The 18,690-nt window shown below is 36.6% G+C and overlaps 1 protein-coding gene across 1 annotated transcript in view; it reads left to right on the forward strand.

The window, feature by feature from the left end:
* The window catches only part of ST8SIA6 (ST8 alpha-N-acetyl-neuraminide alpha-2,8-sialyltransferase 6), a 149,914-nt gene extending 142,958 nt beyond the window's left edge, over positions 1-6,956 (forward strand). The window contains exons 7-8 of the mRNA XM_059184031.1: positions 2,129-2,221; positions 4,905-6,956. Coding sequence (XP_059040014.1) covers positions 2,129-2,221; positions 4,905-5,373 — 562 coding nt within the window. The 3' untranslated portion in view covers positions 5,374-6,956. The remainder of the gene's footprint in view (positions 1-2,128; positions 2,222-4,904) is intronic.
* Positions 6,957-18,690: the final 11,734 nt, after the last annotated feature.

Here is an 18,690-nt window from a genome sequence, read left to right on the forward strand (position 1 = left end):
TTTACTTGAATCTCATTTAAAGTTTTTATTGCTACAGGTAATGACTGAACAGTAGACCTGACAGTCCAGCAAGTCATTGAATGTGGTCCTCATGATTCATGATAAAAGGGCCAATACCTGAGGGGCATCTGGGTGGCTCAGTGAGTTAAAGCCTCTGCCTTCAGCTCAGATCATGATCTCAGGGTCCTAGGATCGAGTCCCGCATCAAGCCCCTCATCAGGCTCTCTGCTCAGCGGGGGGCCTGCTTCATCCTCTCTCTGCCTGCCTCTCTGCCTACTTGTGATCTCTGTCTCTAAAATAAATAAAATATTTAAAGAAAAAAAAATGGCCAATACCTAAATGATTTAGCCATTTAGTTAAAGCACTCACTATGAAAAAGCCATAATGAAGCTAAATAATTCTTCTTGTAATAGACTTTTCATGGACTTAAAATTCTCAAAACATCTGTGGGGAGGATTATGGCCACCCATCCATTTTACCTGATAGGGCAGATACACGAAATACAAGTTGAGGTTTAAAAAAGAAAAACATCTCAGCGACTACTTAATTTCGAATTCCCCAGTAAGTGTGCCTATTTCCAGATCCTGCATTTGCTGCCAAGGATGTTTCCGAGACAGAGTCTCCTGTGAAGTGAGCTTTCCAGAATGAAAGGGCAAAGGAGGGCTTAGATGTGGTCATGGTCATTAAAATTTATTTAAATGTTAAGTCTGTACTTAGTTTGTGTCTACGTGGTCAGAATTTTGTAATAACAGTCTGGAAACTGCTTATTATTATTTGTTTTTCATTCCAAAAGTTTGGGAGCTACTAGCTGAGTGGGTAAGGAATAAAAAGAGCTGAAGAATGGATGGTTTTACCAGCTACCATTCTATGTGTACAATATGCCATTACTTCCCCTCAGAGTCTCCTATGATACTCTGTTGGAAATCACCTTTGATTTTAAAAAGAATAATACTGTATTAGAAGGTAGATTTGTTATTACAGGTTGTCCAGTAATGAGGGCGTTTCTGTATTATCTGTGATTGATATTTTTTGCAAGGTGCCATGTTTAATTATTTTCTGACATACCTTTTATATCAATGAGAGGTGTACACGGTCCATTTGACTTTATGTTTCATAGAGTGTGGAATGCTGTTTCAACGTCAGTTCGTGCAGAACACATCAACTTGAAACAGCTTTCCTAAGGACATACTCAGAAATGCTCCTTTTGTTTGTATAGCTTAAAAGAAATGGTCTACTTGAAATTCTGTAAACAATACTTAGGGAGTCATAACCAACTTTCCCTTTTTTGTGAAAGGAATGTAATTACTCAAAATTACAATTCTTAATTTGTACTGAGTACTAAAAACAAATTAGTACTCAAAAGAGGAAGAGAACATTTATATGAAAATATCATTATAGGAACATTAGGGTTTTATTTATTAACAGCATAATTTGCTAGAAAAACTATCCATATGGGAATCAGGAGATTTCAGGGTTTGGTTGTTTTTTTGTTTTTTTTTTTTAAAAGACTTTGCTTCTGGCATACTCCGTAACCTTAGTTGCAATGCCTTATTTTTTTTTTTTTAACCTGTAAATTGGTGCCCATAACACTGTGGAAATATAATCAATAGAAATAATAATTTTAATAAAAGGATTATGAACTTTTCAGCAGCTAGCAAGGTAATTGTCATTTCTCATTTTGATATACTTAAGGGTCTTAATATTAAAAGCATTTACCAAATTTGTATATTTCATGCAATGTTGAAGTGTCAATTAAGAGTTCAGTACTTAGGGGTTCCTGGGTGGCTCAGTTGTTAAGTGTCTGCCTTCACCTCAGGTCATGATCCCAGAGTCCTGGGAGCAAGCCCTGTATTGGGCTCCCTGCTCATGGCAGAGTCGCTTCTCCCTCTCCCACTTCCCCTATTTATGCTCTCTTTCTCTGTGTCAAATAAATAAATAAAATCTTTTTTAAAGAAAGGATTTCAGTACATATTAAAGTTTTAAATGGAAATCAGATCAATTCAGAACTCCTTAACAGCCAGCATTTTCTCCAATAAACCGACAGTGATTGTATGTGTACATGTGTGGGTATGTGCTTTTTTTTAAACTTGCATTTTGAAAATGCTTTTTCCCCCCTTCCAAATTTCAGGTGTAACCTTCCCCCAATTACAGGAAATGTGAGTAAAGATGTTGGCAGTAAAACCAATGTTGTGACTGTAAATCCCAGTATCATAAAACTAAAGTAAGTATGTCCAACTTATATAACTGTTTGAGAACATTTGTTTTATTATTTAACATGTTTCTTAGTTTGAACACTAATCTTGTTGCTGGGATGACTTGCAATGCAATATAGCTGGAATGACTTTGGCGAAAAGATAAAAGAATATAATATATTCATAATTTTTTACTTCCTCTCAAGGTTGTAGCTCATAAGAGGTATAATCAATTGTACCTCTCTCTCCTTTTTTTTTTTTTTAAAGAAAACCATTCCATTTTATTTTAAAGACTTTATTTTTTTAGGTTATTTATATTTCTTTTTTCTTTTTTTTTTCTTTTCTTTTTTTTTTTTTTTTTTTGCCAGAGAGAGAGAGCGCACGCAAGCTAGTACACACAAGCAGGCAGAGAGGCAGGCAGAGGCAGTGAGAGAAGCAGGATCCCCGCCAAGGAAGGAGCTTGATGTGGGGCTCGATCCCAGGACCCCGGGACCATGACCTGAGCCGAAGGCAGCAGCTTAACCCACTGAGCCACCCAGGCGTCCCTATTTTTTATTTCTTAATATCATTTCTATACCCGATGTGGGACTCAAACTTATAACCCCGAGATGAAGAGTTGTACACTCTACCACTGAGCCAGCCAGGCATCCCAACCAATTACACTTCTAATGTTGTGAGTGGAACGCTACTAATCAAGTAAAAACTTATTTATCACTTCATCTTTTTTAACAATAGTGAAGTTACTTTTGAGAATTTTCTTTTCTTTTTTTTTTTAAATTTTTTATTTCTTTTCAGCGTAACAGTATTCATTATTTTTGCACCACACCCAGTGCTCCATGCATCCGTGCCCTCTCTAATACCCACCATCTGGTTCTCCCAACCTCCCACCCCTTGCCCCTTCAAAACCCTCAGATTGTTTTTCAAGTCCATACACTCTCATGATTCACCTCCCCTTCCAATTTCCCTCAACTCCCTTCTCCTTTCCATCTCCCCTTGTCCTCCATGCTATTTGTTATGCTCCACAAATAAGTGAAACCATATGATAATTGACTCTCTCTGCTTGATTTATTTCACTCAGCATAATTTCTTCCAGTTCCGTCCATGTTGCTACAAAATTTGGGTATTGGTCCTTTCTGATGGAGGCATAATCCTCCATAGTGTATATGGACGACATCTTCCTTATCCATTCGTCCATTGAAGGGCATCTTGGTTCTTTCCACACTTTGGCGACCGTGGCCATTGATGCTATAAACATTGGGCTACAGATGGCCCTTCTTTTCATGACATCTGTATCTTTGGGGTAAATACCCAGTAGTGAAATTGCAGGGTCATAGGGAAGTTCTATTTTTAATTTCTTGAGGAATCTCCACTCTGTTTTCCAAAGTGGCTGCACCAACTTGCATTCCCACCAACAGTGTAAGAGGGTTCCCCTTTCTCCACATCCTCTCCAACACATGTTGTTTCCTGTCTTGCTAATTTTGGCCATTCTAACTGGTATAAGGTGGTATCTCAATGTGGTTTTAATTTAATTTTCTTTCAGAACTTTAACATTACTCTTTTATCTTGGGAATAGTTTCCTAATGAAACAGTTTATTTAAAAACTTCAGGGAATGCACCTTTTTTTTTTTTTAATTTTTAATTTTTAATTTTTTGCACCTTAAAAGAAGCTGACAAAAAAAATTACCACATATAGTTTATTACCAAAAAAATAATTCCCATATTTTATTTTTCACATTTAGCCACAACAAAATGTTCCTAGTTAATAAAAATCCCATGCATGGTTTTACTCCACTGTTTTCACCAAAACTAATAATCATTATTAATAAAATACAAACTAAAACTATATACTCACATAGTTCTAGTATCTATTAAGATAATATGCAATATTATACCTGCATCCTAAAAGTTTACTTTCTAGACACAACCATTCATATTAGTATATTTACTAAGGTATTATTTAAATCAAACACATAAATCTATCACAATACATTGAGGAAATTTAAAATGTGTGTGTGTGTGTATTAATGTAGGTATTTTATGTTCTTTAAGGAAACTTTTATGATCACATGTAAAAAAATATACACAGGTCACAGGTGTACAGCTTAGGGAATTTTTTAATGTGTAGACATTTTAAGAGTGGTCCTGTGTTTAAGAAAAATCAGTCATTATTTGGAAGGTATTTCTGTATCAAAAAGCTACCTTAGAGGGGCACCTTATGTGGCTTAGTTGTTAGGTGTCTGCCTTCAGCTCAGATCATGATCCCGGGGTCCTGGGATCAAACCCCACATCAGGTTCCCTGCTGGGTGGGAAGCTTACTTCTTCCTCTCCCACTCCCTCTGCGTATGTTCCCTCTCTCGCTGTTTCTGTCAAATAAATAAATAAAATGTTTTTTTAAAAAAAAAAGTTGCTTTAGAGAAAAAATTACTGAGTTAGAAGATAAAATAATATAAGAAATGTGTGTCCAGTAAGGATATAATCTGATAAGAAAATATAAATGAAAGCCTAGGGACACCACAAAAGAGAGATGAAGGACCTAGCTCTTGATTTTTATAGGAGGCTTACTCCTACTTGGACTCTGAGTCTACTGTTTGTCTCTTATATACAACAGTGACATAAATGGTTCAATGGCTCAGCCAAAGGTAAATTCAGCCTTATGGAACCAAAATGGCCACTTTGATTATAATGATGATGATTTTTTTTTAAATTTCGCAGATATGGGAACTTAAAGAAAAAGAAAGAAATATTTCTGGAGGACATTGCGACCTATGGAGATGCGTTCCTTCTTCTTCCAGCGTTTTCTTTCAGGGCCAACACGATTGCCTCTTTCAAAGTGTACGACACCCTAAAGGAGTCTCAAGCAAGACAGAAGGTTATATTTTTCCATCCCAAATACCTCAGAAATCTTGCCCTTTTCTGGAGAACTGAAGGTGTGACGGAGTTTCGCCTATCCTCTGGCTTGATGATCACAAGTGTGGCAGTTGAACTGTGTGAGCACGTGAAGCTGTATGGATTTTGGCCCTTTTCTAGAACGATTAAAGACACACCTGTCAGCCATCACTACTATGACAACAACTTACCCAAACGTGGTTTCCATGAGATGCCTAAAGAATATAGACAAATTCTCCAACTTCACTTGAAAGGAATCCTCAAATTACAATTTAGCAAATGTGAAAGAGCCTAAGCATAGTGTCTTAAAATGGGAAAGTTTTAATAGAATGCTGTAGGTGAGTAATGGTGTTTCCCAACACTAAAAGCAGTGGGTGTAGGGCATAATAGGAAAAGCCCTGAAATGTGGTATGATCAAAGTTCCCCACTGAGCTTGCAACATCAGCAGCTCATGCAGTTGTCCCGATCTTCAGTTTCCCTCCCTGTGAAATGGGGACCATGATATCTAACTCTATCTAACAGTCCATGAAATCTCCTAGTACAGGATTTGGCGTGAGGTAGGGACTCCATGAATATTTCCTTGTTGCTCTCTACAGTTGCCATTTCTACTCTCAGCAGACTGATAATAAAAGGCATGCTGTTTTGAAGACCCTTCCTGGAAAGAACTGCTGAATTGCCAGTTTTCACTGGGTTCTTCCTCAAGCAGGCCTCTCTATTATCAATAATATCCTTCTCATCCTTCTTCCTGTCCAAAAGAGGATGTCTAAGAAATTATAGCAAACCCTTGATGATTCAGGAATGAAATCCTCCTCTTTGGATGGTAATGTACCTGCTTCTGATCACCTTCACTAGGGTCATTAGCTGTAATGATGTGTCTGGCTGGATTTAGGCCAATTGTTTTCCTCCTTTATTTACATTTTTAAAGTGCTCTTTTTGATTTATATTAAATTCCTGCCTTACTATTAAGCTTTTTCTGCTCCCACTAACAGGATCTATTTTTAAGAGCATGAAGAGTTACAATACCCAGTTTTTCTTACCTGGTGTTTGTGGGGTCACACATTCAATTTATTTGTAAAAAATTATCCAACAGCTACTTCATGCCAGACCCTGTAGCAGGCTGTGTGAGAGGGACCTAAAGATGACCAAATCCTGCAGGAGGAAATGAACATGCATATGACCAACAGTGATACGGTATGATAGATGTTGTTATGACAGCTATGGAGAAGGTACTATGGGGTCATTCAGTTATTCAGGAGTCATTCAGTCTATTTCAGTGGAATCTGTTTCAGAGAAGAGATAATTGTCAAATAAAAATTAGAAAGTGAGTAAGGTTTTAACAAATGAAGAAGATTCTAAGTAGAGGGAATATGATAGGGGAAAAAGCAGTCCCCTTGATTCTGATTCACCAAAATGAGGATATTTGAAGGTAAATCATGGTCTTTGCCCCAAGAACTGTCACTTGAAGAGAAGTTACACCACGAGTGGATAGTGGCTTGGGCCCACCTCTGAAACAGTAGTTGTAGTGACCTGATAGGTCTCACAGGAAAGCAGTAAGGATTAAAATACACCAAAACTTAATTCTCATAAAGAAAGGTATATATTTACATGATAAATAGGACAAATAATTTAAATACCAATATCAAATAAAGCTTAAGTGGTATTGAATATTATAAGTTTCACACCACTCCCTTCATTATGATGATACTTGTTAACATAGATCATCTATTCATCTACAAAGTTCTTTGGTTTAACTAAGTAACTACATTTTTACTTTGCCGACTTGTCTTTGTACCATCATGAGGAGGGCAGAAACCGGGGTGGAGCCAACTTGTCAGCATGCTGAATTAATTAAAAATAAAATTCTTAATTCTTACCTTAGCCAGATGATTGACTAAATGTTTCCTTTTGAAATCATTCTGCTGTCAGTCACTTATTTTGGGAAAGTACCTCCTGATTTCTTGCATTGTGTTTGACATTTTTAAAATATTATTGTTCGTTCACGTTTTGTTCTTCTATAGCAGATGAAACCAATTAGCTCCATAAATTGCTTAGAAGTTCATTTATAAATATTTTCCAAAAGGAACATGCTTTTAGTTATATGAAGTCTAATTTATTTATCTTTCATTCTGTGTTGATGAATAAGTGGCTTTTTTCTGCTGCTTCTAATGGATTTAATTTGTTTTTAAAAATCTATCAGTATGAGTAATGTCTACCATGTTACTAACAGTGGATTATTAAAAATAGAACCGTCTAATATTTTATAGTTAGTAAAATGCTTCCTTTAAAATGTTTTCTGGAGAGTAGAACCTTGAACTTTTCTTTTTGATGATATTGGAAATATCATCATATTGGAGTAAAAGAATATACTGAAATCAGTCATTAAATATACAGTATGGAGATTTTTATACATTGTTTTAATAAAAACTATGTATGATTAGCACAGAACTTACTTAAGTTTTTCCCAGATAACTTCCTCCTTTAACTTCACAAGTTTTCTCTAGAATATCAAAATAGAATCTTTAATGGCACTGGTAAGAATTTCAGAAGTATTCAAAATGGTATGTGTTGGTTCACAAACTTCTTGGGTTCTTCCCAGATGTAATCTAAAACCAGTGCCTGTACACAGAGCACAGCGAGACACCAAAGAAAGAGGCAGACCATGCAAGATTTGGTAGGTGACAGTTTTAATAAACAAGGGACCTTGCATATGAGATCTTCTTGGGTGGCTGTGAGAGTAGTAGATCTCCATTTTTGTCTGGTAAGCCTGAAAGCTTATGGAGAGGCCTTAACTGGGTTCAGATATGTATATTGTTCAAATGGTCTCCACACCATATCAATGTCTTGAGGCTACATCCTTGGGGCAGCTTCTGGGATCAGAAGCATCACAAAAGGCAGATAGCATGCACATGTCAGCACAGGGGAGAGGGTAAGGAGTCTCCAGTTTCTGGGGTCCAGCTCACGGATCAACCAGCTGTCATATACTCTCAGTGACCTCCCCCAACACTGTGAGATCAGGAAGCATGTCCTAATGATTGATACCCATGATCCAGTAAAAGTTGAGGAGGAAAAAAGTTGTGGCAAAAATGCTAGGCCTTTCTAGAGGAACACAACTGAAGTTGGTTTTCTGGTAAATACTTGTCCTGCCATCCTAAAAGCATGTTGAAATTTTGCAACAATCCCAGCTAGGTCACCTGTTAACCAAAAGTCTTTGATCGAAAAGAACATGCATTTTTTTTGTGTCTCTTTCCCAAGCTGCTCTGTGACTGTTGTGAAATCTGTGGGAGGCTTCATTCCTATCCTAACATTTCCTCTTTGGCAGAGGACAACCTTCCCCATGATTATGATGTGTCAATAATGTCCTTTTGTTCCAAAGGAGAATTTTTTAAGCTTTCTAAAATACAACAGAACATACATTTTGATAATATAACATATCAACTATGTGAGTTGTAAATCATAAGCCACAGTTCTTTTTGTTCTATAATGTTCAATTATTACAAGTTTTACACCAAGATAAAAACAAAAAAGAAAAACCATGAACTCTATCTTATAGATTTATAGATTATCCATCAAGCCTGACTGTGACTCTCTCAAGAATCTGTGGGCATAATGAGCATTGCTTAAATGTTGATGGATTGGATTTGATCTTCTGCTCTTGAAATTAAAGTGCATCCATGCACATTGAAAATAGAAAGTCTGAGTACTGGTGCTAGATAGTATGAAACTTTAGTTGGGACTCCAGCTTATAGTACCATGTCACCAGTTTCTACAGGATATACTAGCTTGTTTGATTTTATTTTTTACTCATTGTTCAGCATCCTTGGGCAGCGTAACCAAATAGCAAGATTCTAAAAGAGTTTTCATCTAAATCTTAGTAGGGCAAAAATATTAATGTAAGCTTATAGTCCTTGCTGCTCTGTGGTCCCTGGAAAGGACTCTATGAACAATCACATAAAGTTTAGCATTACATAGTATAATAGTCCTTGAAGTCTCTGATTTTTTTTTCTCCTAACAAAAGGGAAAGGCAAATAGATCATGACTCTCATGAAAGATTTCCTTCTGCATGTGAATATGTGGACTCTCAGCCGGGTAATCAGCCAAGGACTTTTATTTTTTTTTTTTTTTTTTGCTTTTGGAGGACTTTGTATGTATAGAATACTGAATTAAGCCATAAATCAGCCCTATTTGAGCTAAGTTTCTTCTTATTCACAAAAAAACTGTACCATCTCAATACTATATCATGTTACATACTCTAAATCATTCCATGAATTTCAGGAAGCTTTGGGAAAATTGGAAAATCTTAGAACAGATCTGATCACATCCTAAATAGCTACCTTGAAAGTGCTGTTAAGATTCAATGTGTACATAAGAAAGATCTTATTTATATAACATGACATGAAAATACAGTAAACACTGAAGGAATTTCAGAGTCACATGAAGTATCTGAAGCACTTGACCTAATAAGACTATTTATTACTTTATTTTTGATTTTTAAAAAACCCACTGGGTAATTTCAAGGTTTCCTATTTGTATATGACTTCAGAAGGCTGACTCCATAGTGAAACTCACAATTACCCTCCTAAAGATGAATGAACAGCTCTCTTGCCCATCTTCTCTTATCTGGGTCATCAGCCTTCTAAGAGCATTCTTTTTATCAGGGAAATGGGAGTGATATATGATGAAGATACATTGCTTACATAATGAAGAAAAGATGATATTGTCACATATTTTCTCTTCCCCTCATCCTTCTCCCTGTATAGGGACACCAGTTAATACACATGAAACTCCTTGAAATTTGTTCTCTAGTTCACTGACTCTCTGTCATCTGTTCATTCTTCCTTTTTTTTTTTTTTTTTTTTTTCTTTCATTTTGGATAGTTCCTGTTCCTATATCTTCAACTTGACTAATGTTTTCTTTTCCAGTGTCTAATCTGGTGTCAATCTCATCCAATATGTTTTCATTTTGAACATTGTAGATACTCATTCTGTGCCTTTTTCTATCTTCTATTTGTGCATTTAACATGCTTCTTCACTCCTCTACCTTCTTAAACATATAGAATATACTTATAACCCATTCAGTGTCCTTTTTTATTCATTGTATCATCTGTGTAATGCCTGGACCTGTTTCCACTGATACATTTTTCTCCTCAATATGAGTTGCATTTTCCTGCTTCTTTGAAAGTCTGGGAATTCTTTGTTGAATGCTAGATATTGTGAATTTTACGTTGGTGGCTGTTTTATATTTTGATATTAAAAAATATGTGAAGATTTGTTTTGGGTGATATAAAATGACTTGTAAACAATTCATTCCTTTTCGAGGCTTACTTTTAGTCTGCATTAGTTAAAACCATTACAGTGCTTATTCGAGGGTAAATTTTTTCTCACACTGAGACAACACCTTTTTGAATGTTCTCCTGAAAGCCCCATGAATTATAAGATTTTCTTTTCTGTTGGGAAGAACTGAATTATTCTATCCTCTTTAACTTTGAGGAGTTGTTTCATCTGGGTGATTCTTCTCTCAGATTTAGGCATTTTCTTCACATGTGCTGGCCAATACTCAGCTGAAAGCTAGAGGAGATTTCTATGAGGCCCTCTCCACTCTGGATCTACATGGGCATTCTTTGCATCCTAATTCTATAACCTCTACTCAGACCTCCGAGTTGAGCTTCCCCTCCCTGTGCTGTGGCCTAGCAGCCATCAAAGCAGTAAGCTAGGACAACTGTGGGACTCCACTAGCCTGGGTCCTTTTTCTCAAGGATTACCTTCCTGAGTTGCCTTATGGCCAACATCTGTAGCCATTGTTTCATGTACTTTGTCTGTTAGTTTTCAGTTGTTCTGGACTACAGGTTAAAACCAGCCCCTGCTACTCTTAACCTACCTTATCCAGAAGGAGAAATTCCCCTATGATCTGATTTTTGTAGTGTTTGTCACCTGTCCTTTCTTGGGGGTGTTGGAAATATTTTCTAGAAATTTCCTTTGCCCCTCTGAAATTTGAGTCTGGGTTTTTTGTTTTTGTTTTTTAACCCCAGATTCTATTATAGACTGCCAGAAGTGGGATCCCATGGGACTCATTTTATTATAAGAAAGTAATAAAAATATTTTATTAAGTGCTTGCTATATACTTGGAACCTGTACAAGAACTTGGCTTACATTATTTATCTTATTTAAACCTAAGTCTATGGGGTAGATTTGATTATCTCTATTTTTATATATGAGAAAACCAGCTTAGAGAGGCTAAGAAACTTGCCCAAGGTCATATAGCATACAAGCATCAAAACCAAGTTTCAAATTCAGGTTGTATGCCTAAAGCTGGTATGCTTCATCAATATTTTATTCTCTCTTTAGTGTTATCATTGTACATGTTGCTTTGTGTAGAAAAATAACATCTAAAATGTTTAAATTTTAGAATTATATCCTCATAACTTTGGGGTTTTATTTCTTTAGTTGTCTTAGTCCTCTTGGTATGTTTCAAATTTTAACTTTTCTAAATTAAGGGATGATTATTCAAGCTTCCACAATACATTTTTATATATCCTACTATAGTCACTCTAAAGTTTAATTAATTTTGGAAGTTTCCAATATGTTGTATTCTCCTGAGTTCTTTTGAAATGAGCATTTAATGGGATAGATTAATTTCTTTTCTCAGTCTGATTCTATTTTATTTGCTTTAAGGTGTTTATGTATGTGTGTGTGTGTGAGAGAGAGAGAGAGAGATTCAATGAAATACCAATGCATTATTGTATTTCTTGCATTTTGAGGACCTCAAAGAGATTTTAAATCTTTGCTTCAGCTATTACAGAGTATTCTTTGGAGACTAGTATCACCAGTCTCATCTGATATGGAAATGTGAGCAATCAGAAATCAAGGCTGTTAAAGATTTGCCAAAGAATCATTTTGAGCCAAGTTAATAATAGGTACTCAGTGTGCCAGGCAACCAGCAAACCTGATACCATTTATTGAAAGCTCTTTTGTGCCAACCACTGTGCATAATACTTTATGTGTATTATCATGACTTCTTGCAATATTGTAAGGTAGCTGTCAATCTGATTTTCTCAGATGAGAAAATGACTCAGGAGGGTAACTGAAATACCAGAAAGCTCCATCAAATTGGCTTAAATTGTGTAGAATTCTTGGCCACAAATCTAGAAGTCCAAAACAGGGCAACCTAAGAACTTTTGTTCTACTTCATTTCCCTTCAAGAGTCATAGTTAGGTCCTCCATAAAGTGCAAAGTAAATTAATAAAGTCTGCCATTATCTCTGGGGAAAAAAAAAGAGTTATAGTTAGGCTTTATGCTGTTGACTTCATCCTAAGACTCCTTATTGAACAAAAGCAGCACATTCAGGCCTCATAAAAGTACATATGTACATATCCAGAGAAGAGGAGAGAGTCACTTCTTGACACCATTCCAGGAGAAGGAGAAAGAACTTTCCCCAAAGCCCCATCAAGCATTTTCTTCTTTCTCATTGGTTCACACTAGTCACATGAACATTCCTATACCCGTCATTGGCAAAGGGAATATGGAGCCCACTTTTACAATTACTCCTACCCCTGGGGTCATAGGCTTCAAGACAAATTAGTGTGTACCTGAACAAATTTAGGATTCTGTGGAAGAACAGATGTTGGGTGGACATTTAACCATAACTGCTACAAGTAATTTTCTTTGTCACTCACCTGCTAAGTGATGAACTAGAATCTGAACCCAAGTAGTTCTGACTCCAAATTTAGTGGTCTTTCTTGCAAACCCTGAAGTTTTTAGTATGCTGTTCTGCTGATTATGGAAAAAATATGCTATATGGCCTTTAATTTTTTCCATAAATTTAGGTACTAGATATTAAATGCATTAACTCCAGAAGCAATTCTTATAGAAATGATGCCTTTTACATTTTCATTTTGGGCACTGATCCTTCTTTGGTATTAATCAAAATGTAATATGTAGGATCCCATACTCTTATTTGTTTTACTTGTAAGACAGTGCCTTGATTAATTTTCATCAAATATGTGAAATGAAATGTTTGCTCATGGGTGAAGTCTTAGAAATAAGCTATTAAGACTTTTACCTTAGAGTAGACTTTCTGGGCTTACTGATCTTTGAATAAACACAGTGATATTTTAACAACTCTGTCTTAAGTACCCAATGCTGATGGCTTCCCAGATTGGTACCCTTCTCATTTAGGTATCTACTCAAGTTACTCTTCCGAGAATCATAAAATTCCCTGTATACAAGCTGCACCATGCTAGTTCTGGTCATAGAGGAATGGTTGGTCCTCAAGCAATAAACCTCTCTGACAAGAATGCTTCCTTCTGTTTTGCCTCAGTAAGGCAGTAGTTTATGGATCATTTATGTCTTGTTTCACCCATACAGTCCAAGTTTATCTCCTTTTATTCTCAGAAGTATCCAGTCCAAATGTGTGTGGTTCCCCCAGTTTCTTTGAAATTGGAATTTTGTAAACAGGATTCAGTGGGGCTGTCCCATATAACTCAGTCAAAAGCTTAAAGTTTGGGCCGTAAACATTCTTATCCTGAGATGTAATATTTGCACCTCTCTTAAGATTCAAAAGAACGGTAGTACCTAGTCTTACTGGAGAATAAATTATGAGGATTGGCTTGGATTTTGAATATCCTCTATCTCCATACTGAATGGATTTTTTTTCTTTTTTCTGAATGTGCAGCTCAAATTAGAAGGCTATGTGGGATTATGGACATTGGGGAGGGTATGTGCTTTGGTGAGTGCTGTGAAGTGTGTAAACCTGGTGATTCACAGACCTGTACCCCTGGGGATAAAAATATATGTTTATAAAAAAAAAAAAAAAAGAAGGCTATGTGGTCATCTCCAGGTCTCCCCTTGTTCGTTCTATACCAGCATCCTTTTGGGGCTGTGAATATATTTAATCTCCTTTTCCTATGCTAAGAAATATGGATGTAGGTGCTTGCCCTACAGAATATCTTCACAGAGTAATACGTTCTGTATAACAAAGGCAAAAGCAACCTGTCATTTTCACTGTTGTAACATATTTAACTATTGTCAGTTTGTCAAAATATTTCTAGGAGGAATTAAAGTTAGACATTGAAGTTGCTAGGGTAATTATAGCTCTCAGGATCAGAAAAATAGTCCATTGTGTGAAAAATAGCATTGGTTCTAATTATAACGCTGGTATCCACTTACTCAAGAGGAAGTGTTGATATTTACTTTTTCTGTTGATGAAATATTTCTCCTACCACCATGACACACTGATAACAGCCAATGACTTCATTGTCTCTAAATGACAAAAATAATGATTAACATTTGACTGCCTTTAGAAAAACTGAAGGAGACATTTGTTTTCTGTATTTTTGTCTCTCTTCTGTTTTTTGAGGAACTACTCAAAATTCCACATTGTTTTTAAAGAAAGTATAACTTCAGGTAAATTCTCAATCCATTCAGTTTCATTTAATAACTATCTCTGGCTGTATATGCTTGTTTTATAATTTAACAGAGCACTTCAATAATAGTCTGCTTGGGAAGGTTTGCATTTACAAAACCTGAGTATCATTAAGCACTGATAGTCATTTAATAAAGATCATCTCAATGTATTTTGTTATCATTGTGGATATCCTGTAGGTACTAAGCTATTTCTAATCAGTACAAACCCAAATGCATAACCAAGCATAAGTAGAAAATAATTTTTCAGATTTGTGGTAAATTATTACTAGCTTCTTTTGGGTTATGGATTATTTCATTGAATTCTTTGAGGCCGTCATCAGTATTATTCTCATTTTGTAGATGAGAACACTGAAGTTTCAAAACAAAAGGAACTTGAACCCAATTACCCAATTACACTCCATTGAAGGTGGGAGAAATTGCCTTTTTAAAAAAACTTTTTATTTTTAAATATTTCAAACTTACAGAAAAGTAGAAAGAATATTACAAGTACCTGATCTATGCCTGTGTAGTATCAACCTTTGATTGAGGGTACAATGTAGATACCATGGTCCTTTACCCTAAATCAGCTTGTACTGCATAAGAACAAGGTTATTCTCTTACACAAGCACAACATAATTAGTAAGGGATTTCAGGAAGCAAATTTTCTTCTCAACAGATATACTAGATAGTTTCCCTAATCTAGATGAAGAGCAAGGCTGTTAGTTACATATATAACCCTTGAGCCCGTGCATTGGTTTCGTTTCTGAGAATATTGTTTTCTAGTTTTCACTGTCCTATGGCCATATTCAAAGTCAACCAGCAAGTGTTATTTTGAGTTGTTGGCCAATGCAGTCTGAAAACAGTTCAAAAATTTCTCATTATTGTAACTCATTTTGAGCCAGCTTTGTAACAGCCTGTATGGCCTCTGGGTAAGAAATTAGGAAACTGAGTAAGAAATGATAGTCAGCAGGTCTCCTCTTTCACAGTATTATTCAATGATTTACTGCAGTGACTCAAACAAAACAGAATCCTTGGGTCTTCTAAAGTCTCTGATTTCCGGATGCCCTAGGGAAACCTTAAGGTTGTTTATTTCATGGCAAACTTTCTAAGGGTTATGATGCAAGACCAGAATTTTTATGATTCCCCCATCTTCATGCTCCAGACTTCCAGCAGAACGTCGAGACAGCCTTAAATATTTCCTTGAGGAGGGAACTCTGGAAGCATCCCGTGGAGCGTATTCTAGGGAGGTTTTCCTTGCCTCTTTCTAACACGTGTTGGAACCAATGAATTCTGACCTTCCCGACTTCATAAAATTTCCTGAGCTCAGCCACGCACCTGCTAGCATTTTGTGATGCCTCAACACCGGCACCTTTGTGAGGCGCGTTGAAAACACACCAACCTCTCTGCACTATTCCATCGCAAGTGACAAATCTGACTTTTAATTCACGTTCCCCGGTAGAGAGAGTGTCACGGTAGACACTCGGGTGTCCAACTTGCCAATCTCCGAGGCATAGGAGATGGCACTTTTGTTTAATCAGGAGCAGTGGAAAATGACATTTCTGACATTAAACATCGCCACTGTCTTGCCTCAGGCACTTCATATAATAGATTCCTAAGTAGACAGTGATATTCTAGTTTTGGTTTTCATCTAAGCCCTCCAAGCTTAACGCTGTCCTATTCTTTAAGTTTCCAAAGTCTCCTCTCTCTATCCAATCTGCCAGATTTCTGAGTAGGACTGCCTCCCTCTGTTTCACCATCTGTCAAGTGTGAGAAGAGGGGACAGGGATGCATTTTTTTTTTTTTTTTTGGCATTTATTGCCCTCATCCCTGAAGTTCTTCACCTCATTCCAAAAAAATCAAACCAGTGGGATGCCTGTGTGGCTCAGTTGGTTGAGCAGCTGCCTTCGGCTCAGGTCATGATCCCAGCGTCCTGGGATCGAGTCCCGCATCGGGCTCCTTGCTCTGCGGGGAGCCTGCTTCTCCCTCTGACTCTGCCTGCCACTCTGTCTGCCTGTGCTCGAGCTCTCTCTCTCTGACAAATAAATAAATAAAATCTTAAAAAAAAAAAAAATCAAACCAGTGGAAAGTACTTTGTCCAAGATAAGAATACATGAACCGGAAAATGGATACTCTAGCAGCAAAGTAGCACTTGAAATAACTTAATTCACAAGTTCATTATTTCATCAAGTTTCCTGAAAAGCTCTTGGAAGTAGGTGACTCTAAATTGTAAATAAATATTTTTTTTCTTCCACGTTAAATAATCCAAGAGCTCGAATTAGTCCAAACTTGGGGAAATGAAAAATTGGAACGCTAGAAGAGAACATATTGTCTTTTACTGTTAAAATTGCCTTCATGTGAGGGCGCCTAGGTAGCTCAATCAGTTAAGTTTCTGCCTTTAGCTCAGGTCCTGATCCCAGGGTCCTGGAACCGAGTCCCGCTTTGGGCTCCATGCTCAGCACCAAGTCTGCTTCTCCCTCTCTCTCTGTCTTTCCCCTTTCCCTGCTCATGCTCTCTCTCTTGCTCATACTCTATCTAATAGATAAAATCTTTTTTTTTTAATCTGTCTTCATCCAAGACATGTGTTGTTGTTTTTTTTGCCAAATATCACCCATAGTTCAACTCCTGGGATTTCAGGATAAGGGAATTGTTTTAGGAAGCTACCTTTGATTGTCAAATACCATTTTCCTCCATTTCCTTTCAGCTTTTTTGCTGAAATGTGTTGAGGTTATGGTTCTCCAATGTGACCGATAGAAAACCAACTGTAAAAATCTAGCATTCAGTTGTTTATGAAAACTAATGTCTCTTTCATTAATTCTCCAAAAACCAATAGAATGTCTATCATGTGCTTGTTTCTAGAGACACAAAGGCAGGACAGTTTACCAGTAGGGAGCTCAGACTCCAGGGAGAGAACGCACACATTAGAAAGTAACAGTCCAGTGCAGTAAGGATGTCAGAGAGAAATTCCCAGAGAGCTAGAGGAATGCAGAAGAGGGGCCCTAACTCTGCCTGGCTGCTGGTTCACTTAAGGGCAGAGGCCCAGGGATAGGCAAGGGTTATAGATTCTTGCCAAAATTAGTTTCATTGTTCTGATACTTACTAGCAGCACAAGCATTATTTGTCTTTTCAAAATGAATTAATTTTAATCCTCCTAAAGCAAGGAAAGCCTCTGATATAGATTTTATTTTCTGTAATTTTTTTTTCTCCTCTCTCTTTATATGACCCTCAGTTTTCTCTTCTCTAGTGTGAGAATAATAAAAGTCAAGACTGCCACATATGGCACTGGAGGTTGCACACTACCCAACTCCAAGAGGCACCATTTATATAGACCAATATAATGGCGCCCCCTGGATTTGTGCAGCCATTAGTAACAGTACCCACCCATAGGGCTATGTGCAAGATTGAAGATCCACGTCAAGTGGTAAGTACATAAGGATTCAGTGTTTGCAGCCATTGTTTCTACGATGATGCGGACGGAGATGAGGATGATGATTATCTCGTATAAATTCTTTCTGTATCTTGTCAATATCAGGAAATCCTAGAAGCTAATGATAAGCAAATGTAACTTCTTTTTTTTTTTTTTAGGAAAAGATGCTCATTTTTATTAGGCATCAGAGAAATATAAAGTAACACCAAAACAAGATACCATCACACACTACCAGAGTGACTAAAATTAAAAAGATGGATAACAACACATGTTGGTGAGGATGTGGTATAGTGTATATACACCATTGAGAAGCAAATGTAACTTCTAATGAAATAAAGTCAATATTTTATATTTAAGGAGACTTTTAGTGCTATAGATGCATTGCAGTTAATCAAGACAACATTGTAAAGTGTCTCGTCATTTTGGGGGGATATATAAATGATTGTCTTTTATTTTTTATTTCTGAATGGAAGGATTTTAGTAGGTACCCTGTGTTTCTACATCATTTTTTGTTACAGTTCAATGGACTCTTTAACTTCCCATAGGTTCTAGAAATCTGTAATTGAATTATATTTTTCAAAGTAAATTAACAGTAGCTGGCTTCAAAGATAGACTGGAATGGCTACGTTTTTAAAATACTAATATTCAACAAAAGCAAAAGTAATGCATTCATGCTTGCTATTTAAGTATAAATCTAGTATTAAGATATTTCAGTGACTATGCTTTGTGCTTAAATCCTTGAAGAGTTATAAAAATGCATTTGGTTTATTATTGATCATTTCCTTAGAAC

The sequence above is a fragment of the Mustela lutreola genome, chromosome 8 (genome assembly GCF_030435805.1).
Source record: "Mustela lutreola isolate mMusLut2 chromosome 8, mMusLut2.pri, whole genome shotgun sequence".
In the NCBI taxonomy this organism is placed as follows: Eukaryota; Metazoa; Chordata; class Mammalia; order Carnivora; family Mustelidae; genus Mustela; species Mustela lutreola.